At 45.6% G+C, this 21,016-nt stretch overlaps 2 protein-coding genes across 4 annotated transcripts; both read left to right on the top strand.

The window, feature by feature from the left end:
- The first annotated feature begins 539 nt into the window (after positions 1-539).
- Positions 540-11,806, top strand: ppp1r21 (protein phosphatase 1, regulatory subunit 21). Its single transcript, XM_040179508.2, has 22 exons — positions 540-1,350; positions 2,309-2,377; positions 2,696-2,842; positions 3,016-3,117; positions 3,237-3,401; positions 3,491-3,549; positions 3,845-3,939; positions 4,129-4,181; positions 4,814-4,963; positions 5,072-5,173; positions 5,259-5,347; positions 5,440-5,576; positions 5,895-5,987; positions 6,498-6,625; positions 7,196-7,345; positions 7,595-7,687; positions 8,046-8,300; positions 8,645-8,680; positions 8,787-8,903; positions 9,435-9,533; positions 9,642-9,770; positions 10,368-11,806. Exons 1-22 carry the CDS (start codon positions 1,291-1,293, stop codon positions 10,395-10,397), a joined length of 2,358 nt encoding a protein of 785 aa, XP_040035442.2. The 5' UTR covers positions 540-1,290; the 3' UTR covers positions 10,398-11,806.
- A 644-nt stretch (positions 11,807-12,450) lies between these two features.
- On the top strand, positions 12,451-20,244 carry ston1 (stonin 1). Of its 3 annotated transcripts, none has more exons than XM_078104147.1 (4): positions 12,451-12,702; positions 16,513-18,452; positions 18,583-18,785; positions 18,874-20,244. In XM_078104147.1, the coding sequence occupies exons 2-4, from the start codon at positions 16,601-16,603 to the stop codon at positions 18,937-18,939; spliced, it is 2,121 nt and encodes a 706-aa protein (XP_077960273.1). In that variant the 5' UTR covers positions 12,451-12,702; positions 16,513-16,600; the 3' UTR covers positions 18,940-20,244. The 3 variants fall into 3 exon arrangements, with proteins under 3 accessions (XP_077960273.1, XP_077960275.1, XP_077960274.1); XM_078104149.1 differs by having other exon boundaries at positions 12,509-12,702; positions 18,586-18,785; XM_078104148.1 differs by lacking the exon at positions 12,451-12,702 and adding an exon at positions 15,333-15,565.
- The last annotated feature ends 772 nt before the right edge of the window (positions 20,245-21,016 follow it).

The following is a 21,016-nucleotide window of genomic DNA, read 5'->3' on the forward strand; positions in this document are numbered from 1 at the left end:
ACCATGCCATAGTACAAAACATCCAAGCTGATTTGATCCATAAAAAATAACTTAGAAATTAGAAGAAATATTTATAATATTTGCTGAAATATATACAAAGAGATTATTATGGATTAGGTGAAATTAATCTTGCAGGATTTGAGCTGGGACGGCTGCATTAGCAACATGTCATTTCACTTGTAGTCTAAACGAGGTCATGTGCGTTTTAAAGGGAAAGACCGTCTTTAACAGAGCTGCAACCCGCTTGTCATTTCTGACCTTGTTTTTGTTAACGCGACCCACACCACACTCAAACTCAGCGCTAAATTATTTAGCAGTGACATCACTGCACTTGTGTAATCTTAAATGTTGTAGTTTCAGAAAGGGGGACAATGTTAATATAACAGATCTAGATTTTATGTCACACTCATAATATATTTAGTAATGCCAGCGTGTTTTAATCATTTATCAGTAAGTAATTCAATTCAAAGTAACGTTACATACGTTTTCGAGTGTAAAAGAACATAAAAACTGAGCCTTTCGGAGTGTTGTTCTATTGTATTTCTGTCTCTACGTGTGGCTGTGTGATTATCGCTCCGTCCATCCATCTCATTTCCTCTTCTAGGCCTTCTGACGCTAGACGGCGCACTGTTCACACCAGCTCACCACTTTCCTCTTTCCTGAACTCTGACCTCTGAGCCTGCCTGTCGGCGTCGGATCCCGTTCGAAGGAGCTTTTTTAGAAAATGAATGCACCGCTTCAGATACATTTCTCCAGAGGCTGCTGGATTAGTTTAGCAGCAGCGACACTCTCAGTAAAACGGTTTAGCTGTCACATGTTGTCACGTTTTATATGACCCGCTACAAGCTAGTTTAGCTGTTGGCTAAGTTAGCCGGCTAGCTCGCTAGGCTGTGTTCACACTGATAGTGCTAACTTAAAAAAAAAAAAAACGCGTCCCTGTCAAGTCGGAATAACATCCGGCTTTAGAAATTAGCCTAAATCAGATGACCGTTGGCCGCTTCGTTCCCCAGGACTCAAGTGCGTCCCCCCGGGGACCATGTTTTTCACTTTAATTTCCCAAAGTAACGGAACTATCCGCCCGTTGAGTGATAACGTTACATGCGAACTAGCTAGCCCGAGTCGGCTAGCTCGCAGCTAACCGTCTTAACCGTCCACGTCTGAAGGAGCCGGCGGGGTGGAGGGCGTTCTCTCCGGCGAGCTAACTGTTCTCTCATCAGCTAGCCCGGGCTAACGACGGCACCCCTTCTCCTTCTGTCAAAAGTTTGTGTTCACGGCATAAGGGCAACGACAATGGCGAACGTTACGGACCTGCAAACGAAATACAGCAAGCTGGCGCAGGAGTACTCTAAGGTAAAACAAAAAAACGCGCAGGTGTCGCACGTGTTGTCATTGTTGAAGACAGTTATTAACGTTAAGTTACTGACCTCGCTGGAAACTCTGAAGCGACCATTTAATACGCTATTTGATTTGTCGCCGTGCACCTGTACTCAATGCTACATAGGGAACATCTCCACTCATAGACGAGAGAGGAGTTGAGGCTAAAGCACGCAGAGCTGTGATCAGTGCAAACTGTCCTATATTCATGGTTGTAATATTTTAAAGAGCCTTTGATTCAACTACAAAGCTTGTGTGGTCTGAGAAATGTAAATGCTGTTTAAATGTATTTTCTTATAAACGCCCATAACTATAATGCAACGAAATTCTACCCCCCATAAACTACAAACTATACCAAACAATTGAACCCGACTCTTTGAAAGTGTGATTTAAACAGGACACACCACTGCCATGTCTAATACAATCCACCCGGTAGACTAATAAATGTATGGGCAACTGCATGTGCACGGATTTGACATCGGACGTTTCAGGATAATGATTATGGTGTCATGTTTAAGCTTGAATGTGTCTTAATAATGTTTCTGTGTCAGCTGACCGCACGGGGAGTGTGTGCTGCTTCCTGTTCCACTCTGATCTCCCTGTTAGCAAAGCACCATAATCTGCTGAGGAAGTGCTGACTAAGTAGCTGTTGCACATACTGCCGTTATGCTTTATTTTGATTTTAGAGGCCAGTAGCCATTCATTTCTTTAGTTGACCGTTTCCTATTATACGGAACTGGATGAATAAACTGCAACCTCACGCAAGCATTTAACAGGGATTTTCTGTGTAAAGAAATAATGGGTTTTCACTTTCAGATGCCCCATACAAATGAGTATTTATTATATTATTTATTTATATATAAACTTCCATTGCCTCTCAATGTAGACAGCATTTTATTTTGAGGTTAAGGCTCATGTTTTTTTCGCCTCACAGCTCCGTGCCCAGAACCAGGTGCTGAAGAAGGGAGTTGTGGATGAACAGGCCAACTCTGCCTCATTTAAGGTAACGTGGCATGGAAAGCAGAAAGAACAAAACACGATCCACAGCTCTTTGTACACTATTACTCCAGATAGAGGCTTAATAAATCCACAACTATGATGCTTTGGAAATTGCAGATCATATTTTGAACTGTGATCCATCATCAGGTTGCCATGTAAATCTTGCAATGTTGCTAATCTCACTGGAGTTGCTCAAAGTCATTTCTGCCATATTCTTCAAAAACACAAAAAATAAATAAAAGGAGGTAGGGATTTGCTCAATGTGCTGATTGCTGAGAAGGAATGTACAGCAAGTTGATGCTTTTCTCATTATCCTCCTCAGGAGCAGCTTAAGCAGAGGGACCAGAGCCTGAGGAAGCAGGAGCAGGAGATGGACAGTCTCAGCTTCAGGAACCAACAGCTGGCCAAAAGGGTGGAGTTGCTTCAAGAGGAGCTAGCTGTTTGTGAAGCCAAGGGCAAAAAGGGGAAGGTGATCATGAGGGGAAATGAGGGAGAGGCCAAGCAGTTCTCTTAACAGAGGGAACCGGTTGCACTCGCATAGATGTGTCATTTAAAACTAGTAATTCTGAAATTCTCAAACTCCATAATGATTGCCATTAAGATGAAGTTAGTTAGCCCCTATTTCGTCTTTGCCTCCCTCAGAGCAAAGCAGACTCTCCGTCGCAGCATGGTCTGGAGACTCAGAGTGTTTTTGATGAGGATCTGCAGAAAAAGATAAAAGAAAATGAGCGACTTCATATCCAAGTAAGCATCTGCGTTTTGTTTCAACTTTAGATTGTCCTTTCAGTGACCTGTATATATGCACATGTATGTTCTGGTGGGGCCATGTATGTAATAAGTATTTTCTGCTGCCTGCGCATTAGTTCTACGAAGCAGACGAGCACCACAGGAAGCAGGAGGCTGCGCTGACGACACGACTACAGGATCTGGAAAAAGACTCTGAGCAACACCGAGCTGTTGTGGACGGACTCACCGCTAAATACATGGAAACCATTGAGCGTCTGCAGAGTGACAAGGCCCGTTTAGAGGTGACGATGAAGATGAAGGGGATGAGGACAAAGGACAAAGTTTTCATGAAGTTGATTAGAATGTGTGTATTTGTTTTGTCTTCTGACAGGTGAAAACTCAGACTCTGGAGAGGGAAGCTAAGGAGTGCAGAATGCGAACAGAAGAGTGGTACATCCTCTTTTTTATTCTGTTTGAGAATGATTTAATCCACCAATATGGTGTCAGGAAACCATAATGGTGATTTACACATAGTATACATTCCTAGTATAGTTTAGATAAACTTTTTGCATGAACACACTACCTGACTGTTAAAAAGATCGACAATTACGTACCAGCATTCTTAAATCCATACAACTATGGTGATTAATAGGAGTATATAGTTGTGATAACCCATTCAAAGAGATTTACCAAATAAAATGCGCAACTTTGTCTGACAAACTCCTTTGTTGCTCTCGTTCTGCAGTCAGCAGCAGGTGAGACGCTGCCAGTCAGAGCTGAACAGACACGTGAAACAAAGCAGCAGTGTTATCCAGGAGAAAGTGCCCTTCAATGACACCAGTGAGTATCTGTGAGCCCCGTGGGCAAACATGACCCATCTATTTGAGGACTGTTGTGTTTTTCCAGGAGTTCATATACCAAACAGTGATATTGCCCGCTAGGAGGCTAAAGCATTTAATTGTTGAGTTCGAATAGTTTGGCGGAGACTAAAGATCGGCTCTGGTTTGACTGATTTCCTCTTTTGCCCAGAATTTGGTGACTACAACAGCCTAAATGTGCCGCCACACAATCGAAGGCACCAGGTGAGTGAAAAGGCAAAGCTAATTTTTTAGTTGTCAATAACTAGATTTCTTTTTTTTTTTTTTACAGCTGTTATTAGAATGTTTTTTCTTTTGTTGCCGATTAGATTTTTCTGTTTCTCAGCCTAATTTTGAATGTCTTACAAAGATTTTATCCATAACTAATGATTCTAACAAATTCTCAGTTATTCTCCGACCTCAGTAATAAATCTGATAGTGGCTGCAATGATGGATTATTTGAAGAAATCGTATCACTAAATTAAAGTATTCTATAATGTGTTACTGCTTTACAGAAGGCCACTGCTGTTAACAGGCCGTATTTATGGACACAGTTTTGAACTGCGTACATCAACAATGTGTGACCACTGTAGATGACTGGTTTTACTAGACAATTGGTCCATCAATTAAATAAATAAAAAACACAGCAAATCCATGTAGAAGCTGGAGCCGTAACAGGGTTTTATACATCTGCTTAAAAATGACCTAAATTATGAATTGGTTATCAAAACCGTTGCATGTTCATTCCCTGTTGTTTGACTCAAACCTGTATGTTTGGCAGAAGTACATCTGATACCAGCTGAATCTCTTCAGAGGTGGTTCTCAAACGCAGTGTTGGCTTGTTCTTGTGGTTTCAGCTTAAAGCCCGGGACGTGGCAGGTCAGGCCCTGAGCTTTATTCAGGACCTGGTGGCTGCTCTGTTGAACTTCCACTCGTACACAGAGCAGAGAGTGCACATATATCCCCTGGACTCGTCCATTGAGCCCATCTCCCCTCTAAACCAGAAGGTGAGGACATCCACTTTAGGAATCCGCACTGCTTCACGTAAAACATCCGTACCGTTACGCCAACCAGAAAAGTACAGGCTTAAATGTGTGATTCCCCTTTCTACCTAGTTTTCTCAGTACCTACATGAGAATGCAGCCTATGTGCGCCCCCTGGAGGAAGGCTTTCTACAGTTACACCAAAGCATCACAGAGGACACCGTGACCGTGCTGGTGAGTGCGGAGGGGGGGGTCTTGTTCATCATGCTTGCCTCACAGCCAACCACCAACTGTGTGTTTTTATCTTCTCGAATTGAAGGAGACTGTGGTCAAGCTGAAGAGCTTTGCTGATAATTTCTCCTCGTACACCAGCTTTCTGCAAAAGATTCTTCCCTACCAGCTGAAAAGGTCAGTATGTGTGAGGGGGGCAGGAGATTGTGTAAAAAAAATAAAAATAAAAATGAGACTACGGCTTTATTGATCTTCTCCCCTCTGTTCAGCCTGGAAGAAGAATGCAACGCACCTCTTGGTACAGCTGCCCTTACTGCCAAAAACCAGGATCTGCAGAGCGACATGAAGAGAGTGACTTCGTGCTTTGAGAAGCTGCAGAGCTACATTACGCTTTTGGCCTTACCCAGTAGGTTCACATTGAAAATACATTCCATATGTCATAGATTAGTTCTTATAGTTATTATATAAACAGCTATAAATGTTTTTAGCAACGTGAATATAAATTCTGTTTTCTGTGGTTTTTGCTTACTGTGGCAGGTCAGGCAGTGCACTTTATCCAGACCCGCTGAACGTTTTTTTCCATTAACACAGTTGATATTGGATGAGAAAAGTAACGTCAGTGAGAAGAAAAGAGGACGGTTTTTTAAAGTGGCTTGTTTTTATGGAAAGAACGGGTGCTCCTGCTGTGAAGTGAACCGATATGTTTCTTTTACAAATGTCTCAGGTGTTCGGCAGAATGCCGTGCCACAGAGCAGCACCTCAGCTGTCTTCACCCAGCTGGCTGCCGGCCTACACAGTCTTCACGATGCCATTAAAGGTGAGCAGCACGACAAGCACCTTAAAGAAATCTGCTGCCATTCACAACCAGTTGGATGCAGCACAATGATTCCCGAAGCTATCCACCTTGCTAGTGTTTTTATTCAGAAAAGTGTTCATAACGATACCCAGCAGGTTATACTTTGAAGTGCAAATAACCAGCATCCACTACACTGTCATGTAAAATGGAAGTATAATGTAGTGCTCTCTGGCAGAGGAGAGTCACTTAGTGTTAAGACGACACATTAGCTGAGTGAAAACGTGATTACATAATGAGGGCTTTTGTCTTGTACTTGTGGAGATAGTGATTGGTGTTAAATATACATTGAGGCGATATACAGGCATACTATATGAAATGCAATTGCATCCTTTGCACACCGGTAAAGGGGTGTCACAAAAAAGCTGCCTTTTTAACCTCCAAACTTGACAGAAATCCAATATCCAGCTAGTGCAGCTGAAGACGAAACTGAGGCTGTAAATGCTGTATTTCTTTTCTCCCCCCTGTGTCTAGAGATGTCCAAGCACTATAACCAGAAGGCCAGCTTGGAGCAAGAGCTCCCCACCACCACCCAGAAGCTCTGCACCACCACAGACTGCCTGCTGGGATCTTTGGGCTCTCTGACCAGCAGCACTGGCAAGGTACGGCCAACAGGGGGCAGGCCGCAGCCAGGTTTATTTTCCCCTCACTCATGTTCAGTCCACACATGCTATTTGGTTGACGTGAAAGCACAAAAACTTAATGGAAACCAGTGGTGAAATTTCACTGTAATTGGTCATTTTGCGGGCGTGGAACGACAGGACTCAGGTGGGCAGCCGCTAAAAGTTGAAAGGTACCGTCAATCTCACCGTTTGTACAGCTGCTCCCCAGTCAGACCAAAGGGGGAGAAAAAAACACATTTGTCTTTGTGAATTAAGTGAAGCGTTGGCCGAGGTTTGTCTGCAGATGGGAAGCACAGTCCAGCGGGTTGTGATGCTCAATAACATGCCGGCACGTGACATGTGGCGCGAGCTGCATTTTGATAGCAATCGTCTATGCAGGCTGCAGCGTAATTGCTTAGACATTTATCCAGTTGGACACATTCCCAATTCAAGGCTAAACAGAATGTTGAGTATCTGTATTGCGACATGCAGGCATTAATAGGTTTTCTTTAAATAAATAGGCCGCATGGATCTGTTTGATTGAGACATTATGTCCCTGTTTTGTTGCAGATTGCCACTTTCTTTAGCAACAACTTGGACTTCTTCACGTCACCAGGCTACAGTCCAAGGGGCTGCACAGTAGCACTCAACCCCTTGCAAGCAGAGAGTATGCTGGCAAACAAAAAGAAAGCAGCTGCCTACATCCATGCTATCAAACAGGTCAGTATGCGCTTCACTCGGCTGATTATTTCCAGGTTTTTGCTCTTGATGAAGTGTGACCGAGCCTCGGCAGTGGAAGCCCCCAGACTTTGGAATATTGTGCCAATAGAGGCACCGCCTTGCTTCTGCCTTTGGCCACGGAGACCGACAGAAAATAGTTTCTCGTTGTAGCTTTAAGTGTATTGCTGTATGAGGGAAGTTCATTACAAATATATTATTTATATAGACAGATTTTTGTTCTTTTTTCAGGACATGCCGCAGTCTGTTCCGTACAGAGACGCCCTGTCAAACCGTCGTATTCTCACCAGCTCCACTGAGAGCAGAGAAGGTCTCACGCAGCAGGTATGACTTGGCTAAAAAAAAAAACCCAAACCTATTTTGTTGGTTTAAAGCTCATGTATTTAAAGGTTCTTTCAAATAGACACCCAGTGTTATGTGGACAATGTGGCTATGTATGAATCCTTGTGCCAGCCAGGTTTGGTTGCCTTAGAAACAGTAATAGAACAGCATGGAGGTTAAGCCGAAAATGGCTCCACATGCAATTATGCTTGTTGTGTTGACATAATGGCAGCAATTAATCGTTTCTGGGAAAGACTGACGTCAAAGAGTTTTGTCATACAAGTGCAGAACTCTCAGGACCTCATATTTCTTTACAAGATTTTTAGAAATGTCTCACCCCACTGTCCTCTCCTCCCTGCAGGTGCAGCAGAGCCAGGAGAAGATTGCCCGGCTGGAGCAGGAGAAGGAGCACTGGCTCCTGGAGGCGCAGCTGGGGAAGGTGCGCTTGGAAAAGGAGAACCAGCGCATTGCGGATCTGGAAGCGCAGCTCGCCGCAGCTCTAGGGGGAAGTCCACACTGCCACAGAGCTGAGGCCAGCACGCTCTCGGAGAGCCACGAGGAAGCGGAGAGGGAGCACAAGGCCGCGGGGAAAGAGACGGCGCTGTGCGCCAGCCTGGTACAGCCTCCGTTGCGGTTGCCGTGCTTGTTAGTTTTTGCTTACTGCGGACATTTTACCGCCCGGGGCGCTGGTGTGTGATTTGTTACAACAAAAGGGAGCATTATCGTTCCTTTCCTGCAGGTCCCACGCAAAGCATGTTTTTGCTCGATGTAGCTCAGACCTCAAATGTGCTGGTGTTGCAGAATAGTGTTGTTTTGATTGAGTCAGTGAAGAGTTTACAGTTCAGTCACGATCCAGGGACAATTAACTCTAGTCTCCGTAATACTCGTGTTTTTTAGCTTTTATCGTTGTTGTCTCTTTCATCGAAACTGGTACATGTTCCTGACATGGTTTTTTCTCAGGTTGGCATGTTGTGCACGACACCGACAGTTGACCATGTGAGTTGTCGCGGACTTTATCCAATTGACATATTTAGATGAAGAAATTGATGCTTTCCAGAAGAAGACTAGTCTTATCTGGCTGGACGTTGCGTCTGTTTTGCAGATGGGAGACGAGGAGTCTCGGGAGCAGCTGATAAAGACTCACTACATGGCCAGAGTGGGGGAGCTCACCACGCAGCTCCAGATTTCCGACAGCAAAGCGGTGCATTTTCACTCTGAGGTGAGGCCCTTGCTGCCCTCCTTGTCAAAGCAAAGAGAAGACCTCTTCATCACACACAGCCTCTCTAGCATTGCATGTCACCTGGGAGGAGATATGGAAATTCCTAAATCCTCCACTAAACGCAGTTAGTCACTTGGATTGCTCCCTCGTGTGTGCAAAGAAACTGAACGAGGAGTTAACTTTTTTTCTCTTTACAATTTTTGCTATGGAAATTTTTTTTGACTGAGAAACTGACACCCTATATTTTTAGCAATCACACCGGTGCTTGATCTGAATGATAAAACTGCTCTAAGTGACATCCGGTCGCGGTTTGATTATCCGGGATGTCAGTCATCAACTCTTTCGATCGTAGCCACAGGAACGCACCTGATCTTGGAGTCGGTGTCTGTGGAATTAAACTGTCACTTTTCACATCTTTGGCGCTGTCCTCCAATATCCACACTAATCAGAGAAACTCCCCCCTTCATTTCAGCCTCTGAAAACGATCTAATAAGTATGCAAGCGCTACCTTTTCTCTTTTCCCTTTCCTAGTGTCGAGCTTTGGCCAAGAGATTAGCCATTTCAGAAAAATCCCGGGAGGCCCTGAGCGAGGAGGTCAGACTGGCTAATCAGAACATCACACGGTTGCAGGTAAAAGGCAGACCCGTTACCAAAGAGCCTCCTGTCCAAGCACCGACCGTAGCCTCCCCCCTCCGGCTCGCAGGACAATCTCATGTTCGCTGTGGTGTCTCCGTGCAGGACGAGCTGACTACGACAAAGAGGAGCTACGAAGACCAGCTGAGCATGATGAGCGACCACCTGTGCAGCATGAATGAGACTCTGAGCAAGCAGAGAGAGGAAATCGACACGCTCAAGCTGGGCAGCAAGGTACGGCCTTTCCCGTCCTCGGGTGTGCTTTTTATCCGTTGCAATTCAAGCTTCGTGCTCTGTTTTGTTTTTCAGCGGTGACGAGCTGTCGCCCATGTGAATACATTTTAAAAGTCATTGAGGAGATGGCGATTTGAAAAATAAATTTAAAAAAAATCTAGTGGCTTTAGGGAGTGTGAAGGATCAGTTGAGGTTTGGCAGTGAAATGTGACACTGTGAAGAGTCAGTCATGAGGTGAACAGCGGGGTTGTGCTTGCCTTCGGGCCTGATGGGAAAAGCACCTGCTGGAAGCCTCTGAAGTAGTCGTTGAGGCAGCGGAGGGGCTCGCGTTGAGCGAGCAAGTTCCTGCTTGCGTGCTCACAGATGGCCGCGAGCCGCGAAGTTGCGGGACGGAACACGTTTGTGAGTCAAAGGTTGTCATTTTGTCTGGAAGGCGAGAGACCGGCTTCAGCACGTTCTTGAGGTTTTGAAACGGAACAAATCGAAGACAAAAGCTGCTGCACATTAACGTGTTACGGTTCTTAAAAACTAAATCTGGGAATCGTGTTTTAGCATGAACTGATTTTCAATCTTCTCCCCTTTTTCTATTTTCTTCAGGGAAATGCAAAAAAGAACAAAGGTCGCTAAAGCTGCACCATTTGGGCACCACAAAGAGCACCTTGAGAGGAGGATCTGCTCACCAACGCACAGGACGGCTACAGGACCCTCTGAGATATGAACTCTTGAGGAGGCTTGAACATGTTTGACCTGGAAGAGCCCCCTCCGCCCCCCTTTTCTTCTCATCGTTAAAATGCCACGATTTGGAACGAATGCTTTTTGAAACTATACAAGGAGCTGCTGCGTGACCTTTTTGGCCTCAGCAGAGTGGGAGAGAAACAACTTGCCCCCAAAGAGACAGAGGAAGATGGACGGTGGGAACAGTCGCTGTTGGCAACGCTCACTGAAGTCAAGACTTGAAGACCAAACCCTGTTGAGCTGCGTTTGTACTTCTCCTGCTTTAACGTACGTGTAAAAGAAAAGACAACTGTTCCTACTGCCTATCAGAGTATATCTTGGTGTGGCTGTGTGTGGGCGGAGGGCTGTCTCTTCGGGCTCCACAACACGCGACTAATGATTTAAGATTTACCCGTTGACATTTTATAATTAAAAGTTTTTAGATCAAATTTCCGATTATGTGCGCTAGTGGTTTTAAGAGCCCGTACGTATACACAGAGCATCACAGCCCTTACAACACATGCATATGCCCTAAGCTCCTGTAAAGAAGGGCTTTAAAACCGGAAGGAACAAGTAACAAATTTTGAATTCATTCCTCATTGAATTGTTCAGTCTTGTGAGGCAAGAATAAATGTCTTTAGTTGAAGCACTGATTAACGGTGTGTCACTAGACGAGAAGCTAAGGATGGACAAGTCGTAAATGGTGTCAGTGAAATGGTGTCAGTCAGTCTCTGTGACGTTGTAACAATAGTCGTTTTTATCACCAAAGTAAGTGTCGATGTGCACTCAGAAGCCTGGTGAGGCACAGCAGAGCTAAATTCATGTTGTACTATGTATGCACAAAAAGGGTTAATGTGAAAATACAAATTTCAAATCATGATATAATTGTACTGTATAATTTCTAAAAAATATTTATAAATGAGATATATATATATATACACACACACACACAAAAGCATTGATTCAGACGTTACACATTATTTTCTAAAAAAAATTGAAAACTGAGTTTTTGGTTTTCTCATAAGGTCAGAGAAGAGGGAGTCATTGGAGTTTTAGCCCACAATGCAACAGGTGCTTAGACAGCCTGATGCATGATTCACGGCAGAGTGCTGTTAAAGTTTACAATAAAGTACAACGTCTTTGCACGTTGTGACATGAGGGAAACGAAAGGGCAACAGTGGTTATGAGCAGGCCCTTTTGATCATAAAAGATTTGCCAACAACCCCTCAACTGATTTATTAACACTTGTATTCTCACAATGTAACCTTCTAAAGCACACAGAAAAATGTAAAAGTAAATAAAAAGGCTGTTCAACATTCAAAGGCTTCATGTATTTAGATTCTCCTGGTTATCGATGATCCGATTTCTTTTCGTGCTGCATTTCTGGGAGTTGGCGGAGACTGGGATTTTAAATTGCCTGTAATTTAAAAGACCACCTCCCTGAACACACCCTAACCACTGGGAAATGAGGCAGCACCATATCGGAGAACCAATAGATTACTGTTCGATGCGTCACTTTGTTTGGGAGGAAAATCATGTTGTCATTTTAGTTTAATTCATGACGCTTTCATGAACTCGGAGGTTAAAAATGTAATAACAGTCTACGTGCATTCAAGAGCTGTTGGCCAATAATGATGTGAATGTGATTCCAATTTGGTGGTTTGCATTTTTGCAATTCAGTAATTGTGAGAACATAATGCAAAACATGTGCAGTGGTGGAAAAGTGGCCAAAGTATCCAGCTTGAAATATGTACTTTGGCAAAGTAATAACACGGCAGACCTTTTTTTTCTTACAAATGGCATGTCAACAAACAAAACGGGCAAACGGATGGTACTGCACGAACCCTTTTTAGACCAACATATTGTACGAATTTACAATATTTGACAGGAAATCTATCTCTTTGGGCCCACTATTTTAATAATTACTTAAAATCTCTCTCACTCGCTACTGCTTGTAGCTACTTCCCGTGTACTTGCGCACCCGGTGGCAGCATTTCCTACCGCCTTGAACGCAGCACTGAACGCGTTCATTCCCCCAAGTGTCCCGCTGCAGGACAGTCTGCGTGAACTCGGGAGGGGAAGCGCTGCGCTGTTAAAAAAACTCCCAGGATTTACACTCTGCCATTTTGAGGAAAAAAACCCGGCCGACGCGAAGAGCACAGACGCGTCCACTGACCAAGAAGTCATGACATGAGCCCGTGAGCCCGCGCGGGAATCGGTGAGTATCGCCTCTCTCTCCTCTGTTTTTTTTTATTTATTTATTTTTATTGAGAGGGAGAGCCGAGGAAGTCCACGTCCGTCAGAAAGCACTTTGACCCGTTTCGCTTCACTCCTCGCGGACGTTCGCTCGCGTCGTCAGCCGCTGCTCCGCACCGCGAATGACGCGTGTTCGTGACGTGATGTTTTTCAGTTACAATGTTACAACTTTTCCTCAGACGCCCGCACGAGCACAAAGGCGCGGGACGGACCCCAGAAGTGCCCCCCCCCCCCCCCCATGTCCCATGTCCCATGTCCCGGTCCCGGGGACACGGACACGTCTCTCGCTGTGTGTGTGTGTGTTGTGGATGATAACATGCTGCCTCTGTTATCTTTCTCCCGGCAGACTCGTCATTGGGCGACATTAAAACAAAACAAAAAAAGTCATTTTTCCGGCAACTCGTGGGTTTGTCTGGAATGTTTGGTATGTAAATACCAGACAAACCACGCTGCGAGGATACTCTTTAACAACAACGCTTCATTTATTTTATAGAGGACATTCAGTGCACTAGTTGTTAGGACACGGTGGTTTTCGTCCACCGGATGGGAGACTTTGTCTCTCAGCCACCGTGGATGCGAGTGACGTTTAGCTGAAGTGAGCTAACTAACATTAAATAACCTTAAAGCTGCCAGCTGGTGTCACGAAGAGCTGTAGCGGAATAAATAGTTGTGTATTTTATTATTCATGAATTCAGATTTTCCTTTGCAAAGGGAAATACTTTTTTTTTCCCAAAAGGGACATATTGCTTTTAGTGCTCTAACATATAAAGGAAACGTGCATTTTCCATGAGTTTATTAATAGTTCAATGGATCAAAATGAACAACTCCCACTTGATTAAACTACATGAAGTGGAAAAGAGGAAACATGTTTTTTTTGTTGTTTTTTTTTAGTTCAGCTGACATTCATTCATTCCTGCTTATTTTCCTTTCTGAACTTCTCCAAAAAGAATGCCCCTGGATTTTTTTGTACATGGCATAACTAACACAGCATGTATTCATTCTGTTTGTTTAAGGTGTGAGGAGACAAAAGCTGCACCCAAACTTTGTCTTCCGCTTTGTTTTTGACGGGAGAACAGAGCTGACTTTGCAGACAGCGGCGGCGTTGCCAGCCACCGGAAACGGGTCATCACATTTTCATTAGATTACACGGCCGTTGTGGTCACAACAGTAGGTTATTTAGTGTGACTTCACTAACAAATAATCCACTGTATCCCACAGGATCCTGTCTCATTTAATCAGAAAGCATCTGTCTAAGTTCAAAATAGCTTTTTCTTTTACCCAGCGGTTTTATTCTCATTTTCCTCTCAGTCATCATTTGTCATGCGACGGTTCCTGCTTCCTGTCATCAAGGGATTTGTCCTTTCTGTCACTGTGTCCAGGAATAACAGTTAAAGGCAACATAAGAAAAGCTCCTCACGGACTTGTTGAATTACACTTTGACCAATCTTGAATTAGATGACTTGCAGTGGCTGCAATTAAGAGGTTCCACGTTTTAGGATGAACAGTCAGAGGGAGCTCATGTTTTCTCATATCCTTCTTGGTTAGCATCAGCTTGTGGTTGCTCTTCCTCTTTGTGGATGGAACTTTCTGGGTTTGTAATAAGCCGCCTCGTTATTCAATACAGTTTGGAGTGTTGCAACTGTAAATGGATGTGTGTAGAGAAATAGCACATAATATCTGAGAGCTGACCGCCCTCTTCTGTGCATCTGCTTGGCCCCACATTCTGACCCAATAATTATAATTTGGTGACTGTGCATTTTAGGTTGCAATCTGTGAAGTGTGCACATTTATTTTGCCTCACCAAGCTAAGCGAGGGTAGTCATTTCTGTAAGTATAGTAATGATAAATGTGAGATAGGCCTAACGCGTGGGATTAGCCTGGCTGTTTAACTGGGTACAAACCTGAATAGTGTTGGTTGGGGAGACGGGTTTGTTGTGAGATTTCTTCACCCCCGCCATGTCCCGACATGAGATTAAATCCCTCAGACTGGTATTGTATGTTTTACAAATACCTTGGTGCTTACAATAAAAATAACAATAGGCACATCTCTTTATCCCCAGGCGGCTTCTTTGTTTCTGTTTTGTCATGTTTGGCTGTCACAAACAACCCGACGATCCATATAGAATATAAATAGCCGCTTCATTTTTGGCAAATTCTGCTAAAATATGAGATTGAGACAATATTTGTTGTGGGTTGACGCGGACAGAGCGGGCTGGTGTTTCCTGTGTGCAGAGCTGCTTCTCCCCGGGGAATGTGTGGAATGTAATTCTGCGTCCTCTGCAGATCTCTCCGCATCCCACTGCCTGCTGGAGAGCCCGGGGACGCTCAGCAGGACTGGGAATGCGCCCGAGAGACTTGTCAGTTAACACCCCCCGCCCCCCCCGCGGAGAACTGCGTCTTCTCAGGGCCCGACTCTTTTGAAACTGAGGGATTCAATGAGTCGCCGAGGCGTTGGGTGTCTGCGCGCCATCGCAGACGCCAACTCATTAGAAGGATGTTCTCCAGGGTTTGACTGAAGACCTGCCGATGCGCTACCCTGAACCAGAACCCCCCCTCTCCCCTCCGCCGCCCCGCTCCCTTGTTTATTTATAGCTCAGGGAGCTTGCCCCCCTGCATCGCCTTTGTGCCAAGTCGTCGCTGTGATCTTGAAGGGACGAGGAGAAGACGGCAATTGAGGCTCTGGGCTTTCAACTATCTTATGGGGGAGAGGAGTCGTTTTGAGAGATGCATCTTCTCCGTCGCCTGATGTTTGGTGACAGCAGAGCTGCTGGCACATCAAAAGACACTCTGTGACGGACCGGCGCGGGAATTGACAGAAAGATGGTGTAAATATGACGGCGTGTTCATTCGTGGCCAATTAGCCCCCAACGGCGTAGTGGTTTTGGCAATAACCCGTTTCCAACTTTTAATGCCTGCATGGAGGTGTGAGGACGCATTTCACTATCTTGGTTCCTTTTCTGAAGCTTTTTTCCTGCTTCTCACACTTGACTTGATGGTGGTTAATGAGGCAGAACCTTTTTTTCTCACACATACTTTAGAGCAGGCTTCGAATTGAAAATTTAAACTATGCTCATTTCAAAGAACGCTACGTCTAAACTATAACTTTTAAGCTCACCAATTAAAAAAACTTCTCAAACAGAACTTCTTGCTTTTGAAGTGTAATTTTCTTTTTTTTTCACTGAGCGCTTCGTCCTCTTCTCTATCAGGAGCTTCAAAGCACACCGATCACCTCCATGCATCACAATCCTCCGACAATTCCAGTGTCAAAAGACTAGTCTTTGTTTTCCAAAGACAAACTAAAAAGTTGTGTGCGGTGCATTTGTATGGGCCTCACCCACAGCAGGAACTATAGTGGCAACACAGAATCGAGGCTGCAGCGCTGCATCTAAATGCTAATGTTGCTAAATGTTTGTATGAAGCATCAAAGAAAAGCTCTAATCCGCGGCGTCACCGAGAAAGATGTTCTCCTGCAGCTTGACTCTGCGTGCTTGTGTCAGCGTTCACATCAAACGCCCCTTTACTTAATTGTGGTGTTAATATAATCATGCATACATGCTCACGGCTTTCAGGGTCACTCGCTCGTTACATTTTAATGGAGTACCTTAAGGAAATATATTTTATTCATATTCCCAGGAGCTCGCTCTGAGGGAACTGATCAGTTCAAGAGCGCGTGGCCTCTGTAACGTGTTGACATTGTAACCATTGAGAAAATGACCTTTTTTAAACAGCTTTACGTAGCATTTTCTGACTGTATCTGTTTGTTTTCTTGCAGAGGAGACTCCGGGGTGGGGACGGGGGGGCAGTTCACCCAACAAAGGAGGAGTTGTTGATCTGAAACTGGCCATCTGCCCTCTTCAGCCATGTGTTCCACAAATCAATCAAACTGGGTCACGTTTGAAGATGACAGCGCGCCGCTCTCGTCACCCCAAAAGCCCCTGCAGTCCGCGGGGGTCGTCAAAGCATCGCTGCCGCGTCCCAACGGTCTGAAGTTAGTCCTTCCTCCAATCGGAGACACTTCCTGGAGCTTCAGCGGTTCCCTGGAATCCCCTCAAAGCCACTCCAGCCTCGGGGAGACTTCCTGCGTGCCGTGCAACACGCCCTTTTGCACTCCTGTGAGTGGGGTTCCTGACAGCGCGTCCCCGTTTCACCCCAACGCGCAGCAAAACAACCACTTCTTCCGGAGTTACTCGCGCGAATCCACCGCCTCGGTTCCCTCGCCTGCGCCAGATGGCCTGCACCCATCCTCAGACGGGCCGAGCCCCTTTCCTTCTTTCCAGGGCCGCTCGGGACACTACAACCCCTTCTGGGACGGATCGAGACACAGCGCGGATGTGGAGGACAGCTCCTCCTCGGACTCGGAAGCTGAAAACAGCCTGCCGCGTTTCTTCATTCGGAGCAAAGACGGCAGCGAGCCGCCGCGGGACCAACTGCGGAGCTCCTTCTCCTACGTTTGCCACAAACTGGAAGGCCTGCGGGCGGAATCGGACCAGGGGACGGAAAAGGCCCGGGAGAGGCGGGCGAGCTGCAAAAGCGAGGTGCTCGGCGAGGGCGCGTCTCAGTTCGTCCCTCGGGGTCTGTTTCGCAGCCAGAAGAGGGACGGCTGGTCCGTCTTGCTCAGGATCCCTGAAAAAAAGAACCGCATGTCCTCGCGACAGTGGGGGCCGATCTACCTGCGCCTGCTGCCGGGAGGCGTGCTGCAGATGTACTACGAGAAAGGGCTGGACAGGCCGTACAAGGAGCTGCAGCTTCTCCCCCAGTGCAGGCTCTCCGATCTTAAGCTGGAAAGCTACGGCGAGCCGCGCAAGGTCCTCTCGGTCAAGGTGGAGCACTTCTCGTACACGGAGAAGAAGCGCTACCACCCGAAGCTGGAGGTTAGTCATGAGGCGGAGGCAGAAGAGCTGCTGAAGTTTGGCTCCACGGTGCACAGTGACATGGAGGACCTGGTAGTGTCCATGGAGGAGGAGATCTTCAAATTGTGCGTGCACCACCAGCAGAGGCGGCACTACGAGGAGCAGGAGCTGTCCTTGCAGATCACCGATCACATCTGGGTGCAACTGGATAGGTTTGGGGAAGTCACGGAGCGCACTGCCTTCACCCAGATCCACTGTCTGGCTTTCCTGAACGGACTCGGGGATTGTTTCCTCGCCCTCAACGATCTCGGGCTGATGCGCTTCGACTCCAGCTACGGGTCCGAGGACGACGGCGAACTCTGGATGGAGATCGCCGACTGCCATTTTCACAGATCTGCAAACGAGCCCGAGTTCCAGAGGTCCCGGCTGGTGAAGTTCTCCCCTCCGGACGCCTGCCGGGTCGAGCTGATGCGCTACAAGACGGCGGTTCTGGGCCGCACGGACATTCCCTTCTCGATCAAAGCCGTGGTCACGGTCCAAGGTGCCTACGTGGAGCTCCAGGCCTTTCTCAACATGTCCGCCTCCTTCTGTTCTACAGCGGGGCTGTCTGACACGAACCCGCTGTGTGAGAACGTAGTGATCCGCGTGCCGGTGCCGGGCGACTGGGTCAAAGTGACGCAGACCGTGGCCTTGCTTCGGCAGAGGTCGCTGAAGGCCCGCATGAACAGAAACGCCTGCTTGGGCGCCGCCGGCGCCGCACATTCGCAGCCGGCCATGCAGGTGACCGTCGGCACCGTCAAGTATGAGAACGTATATTCGGCCGTCGTGTGGAGGATCGACAGACTGCCGGCGAAGAATACGGGTAACGCACAACGCACCGCGCCGCAGCTCAACGCGTCATCCTCCGTTTTAGCTCCTCGGCTTCTGGTGCTTGTCATCAGCTGAGTGGCGTGACACTAACTACAAGCGACCTTTTGTTTTCTCCTACGCAGCAGTGGATCATCCCCATTCCTTTTCCTGCAAGCTGGAGCTGGGTTCTGACCAGGAGATCCCGAGTGACTGGTACCCGTTTGTCACCATGGAATGTGAAATTGTGGGCGCAGTCGTGTCTCAGACCAGGGTGAAGTCCCTCGGCACCGAGAACGACGTCCAGCCGCAGAAACACGTGACCAGTTGGACGCGGTATCATTGTCAGGTGAGGAGGCCCAGCGGCGTGATGGGAGCGCTGTCAGCCCCTGGTGGAACGAGGTGCAACTAACTACCGTGTTTTTATCGTTTCATAGGTGGAGGTGGAAAAGAAATGGATTGAAACCGAGTCACAGAAGCAATCTGGCTGCATGACACAGTGATTATCTGGAGCTGACATGGGGACTTTTCCCCTTTTGGTCTAAGATATTTGCCAAAATCTTCTTTACTATGAAAATGAATGACAAAAAAAAAGAACAAACTAGGGTGATGAGGGACTTTCTGCTTCTATCTGGTATCAAAATCATCTAATAACTCATAGTTAGTATTTGTCATGGAGGTTAACTGATTTTTTACCCTTTAACTGAGACTTGATTAGTCTAGACCTAATAAAGAAATGTGGTTCCTTTGCCTAGCACTTTACATTTAATAGATTTATTAACTACAGTTTGTATGAGTACTGTATATAAGCTTACACTTCCATCACTTGCACTGCCTTCCACAATGATTGGCGGCCTTAATAATGTGCGCCGACTGGGCTGCATGAGATAAACAGCGCAAGTAATGAGCCGTGTTCAGTTTGAGAGAAAGAAATATTATCAGCGGACGCACGGAGTCAGGCTCTTTTGTTGCCTGGCAACGTTTAAAGTTCACATACTTCCAAACGTATTAATCTAGCTACGAATCCTCAAATTTGTATTATATTTTGCAGCTCCCATGTAGGTAACACCTTGTATCAGGGTTACATTCGATGTGCAGTAACCAAGTGCAATTGACTTTGATTATAGTTGCTCAAATACATTTATTCTCAGGTGGGTCTCTTCATGCTGAGCCCCGTCAGCCTTTGTCTGAATTGGCCCTAATCACAATTATTTTGGTTGAACTGACTGCAGTTTAAAGCCAATTTGCAGCCATTCTCAGCAGCGTGATACTGTAATCAAAGGTTCAAAGCCAGTAGAGATAATTAGAAAGCTACCAAATAATATCGTATTTGATGGTTTGCGTATGTGCATTCACAAAATGAGACTGTAGTTGCAGTTTGAAACAAACCCAGCAGGTCTGATGACAACGTCCTCTGACCGGCCTTTGGAGCGTTTCTTTAAAAAGTTACAAGTAGAAGCTCATCTCCGCTCTGAAATACACTGTCATGCTTTATTACATAAATTGGGACATTTATATTTCTGTCTCATGTATATTTCTTATATATATCAAATGGAATATTACTCATTACTTGTGTTGTTTACCTCAAATTGACCTTATACTTTATATTAAGGTTGTGTTCTGGAGGATTGTAATTTTATTTAAGCAAAACAGCAGATCTTTATTATGTGCTTTTTCTGCCTCTGGGTTGTGAATAGACTGGTGAAGCTTCTATGGGGACAGCAAGGGTTTTATGGTGATTTTTATGTATAAGGTACCTGGCTCAAGCTGGATTACTTCTTATTTACAACAGTAAAAATTGTATTAAAGCTGTGTGTCTCATGGTGATTCTTCACTGATGTTCCTGGAGCTTCTTGAAGGAGCAAAACAAACCTCACACTGAGTGTCAAAACTGCACAACTTGACTCGTTGTTGCCCGTCGCCTCCGAGACATCCAGCAGAGAGTAATGACAGGCTGCTGCTGCTGCTCAAGAAATGACACGCGCTTTGCAAGAAGCTTATTTTCATGCTGTTGCTGCTATTAAACAAAGCCTCAGCCTTGGACCTCCGAGTCCCTTTGCTTCACTCGCTTGTTTTTGGTTAATAATTACATGTCAGTTTTTTACGGTCTTTGGGTGTATATAAATTAGGATGTTTCACTTCAACACACAAAAACCCGAAGAGTGAATGCACATTTTAATCAAAAATGACGACTGTTGCACTACGTCGACCAAATTATTTCACAAATGATGTTTCTGAATTCTGTAATCATTTTTCTTTCTTGCATTTCTCAACTGAAAATTACACCAGTAACTAGAACAGCTTTTAGATTAGTTGTTCTTCTAATGACAATAGGGGGCAGTGCTTGTCACAGTAAAATCACTATGGTTACTTCCATTTCGGTAATATTTTCCATAACCTGATACTGTCTATGAAGTAAGTGTGAACCAGAAAAACAATCATTTACCATTAGTTATAAATGTGAAAGGGTAAAGAGAGCCTGTGAATCCAGGAGGACTAAAGGGACAGCTGAGTTGGAGCCCGTTGGAGTCGTTGGCTGCACATTAACAAAGGTGTCAGACTCTCGGCTGTTGCTGATTT

This window comes from Gasterosteus aculeatus, chromosome 6 (genome assembly GCF_964276395.1).
Source record: "Gasterosteus aculeatus chromosome 6, fGasAcu3.hap1.1, whole genome shotgun sequence".
Taxonomy (NCBI): domain Eukaryota; kingdom Metazoa; phylum Chordata; class Actinopteri; order Perciformes; family Gasterosteidae; genus Gasterosteus; species Gasterosteus aculeatus.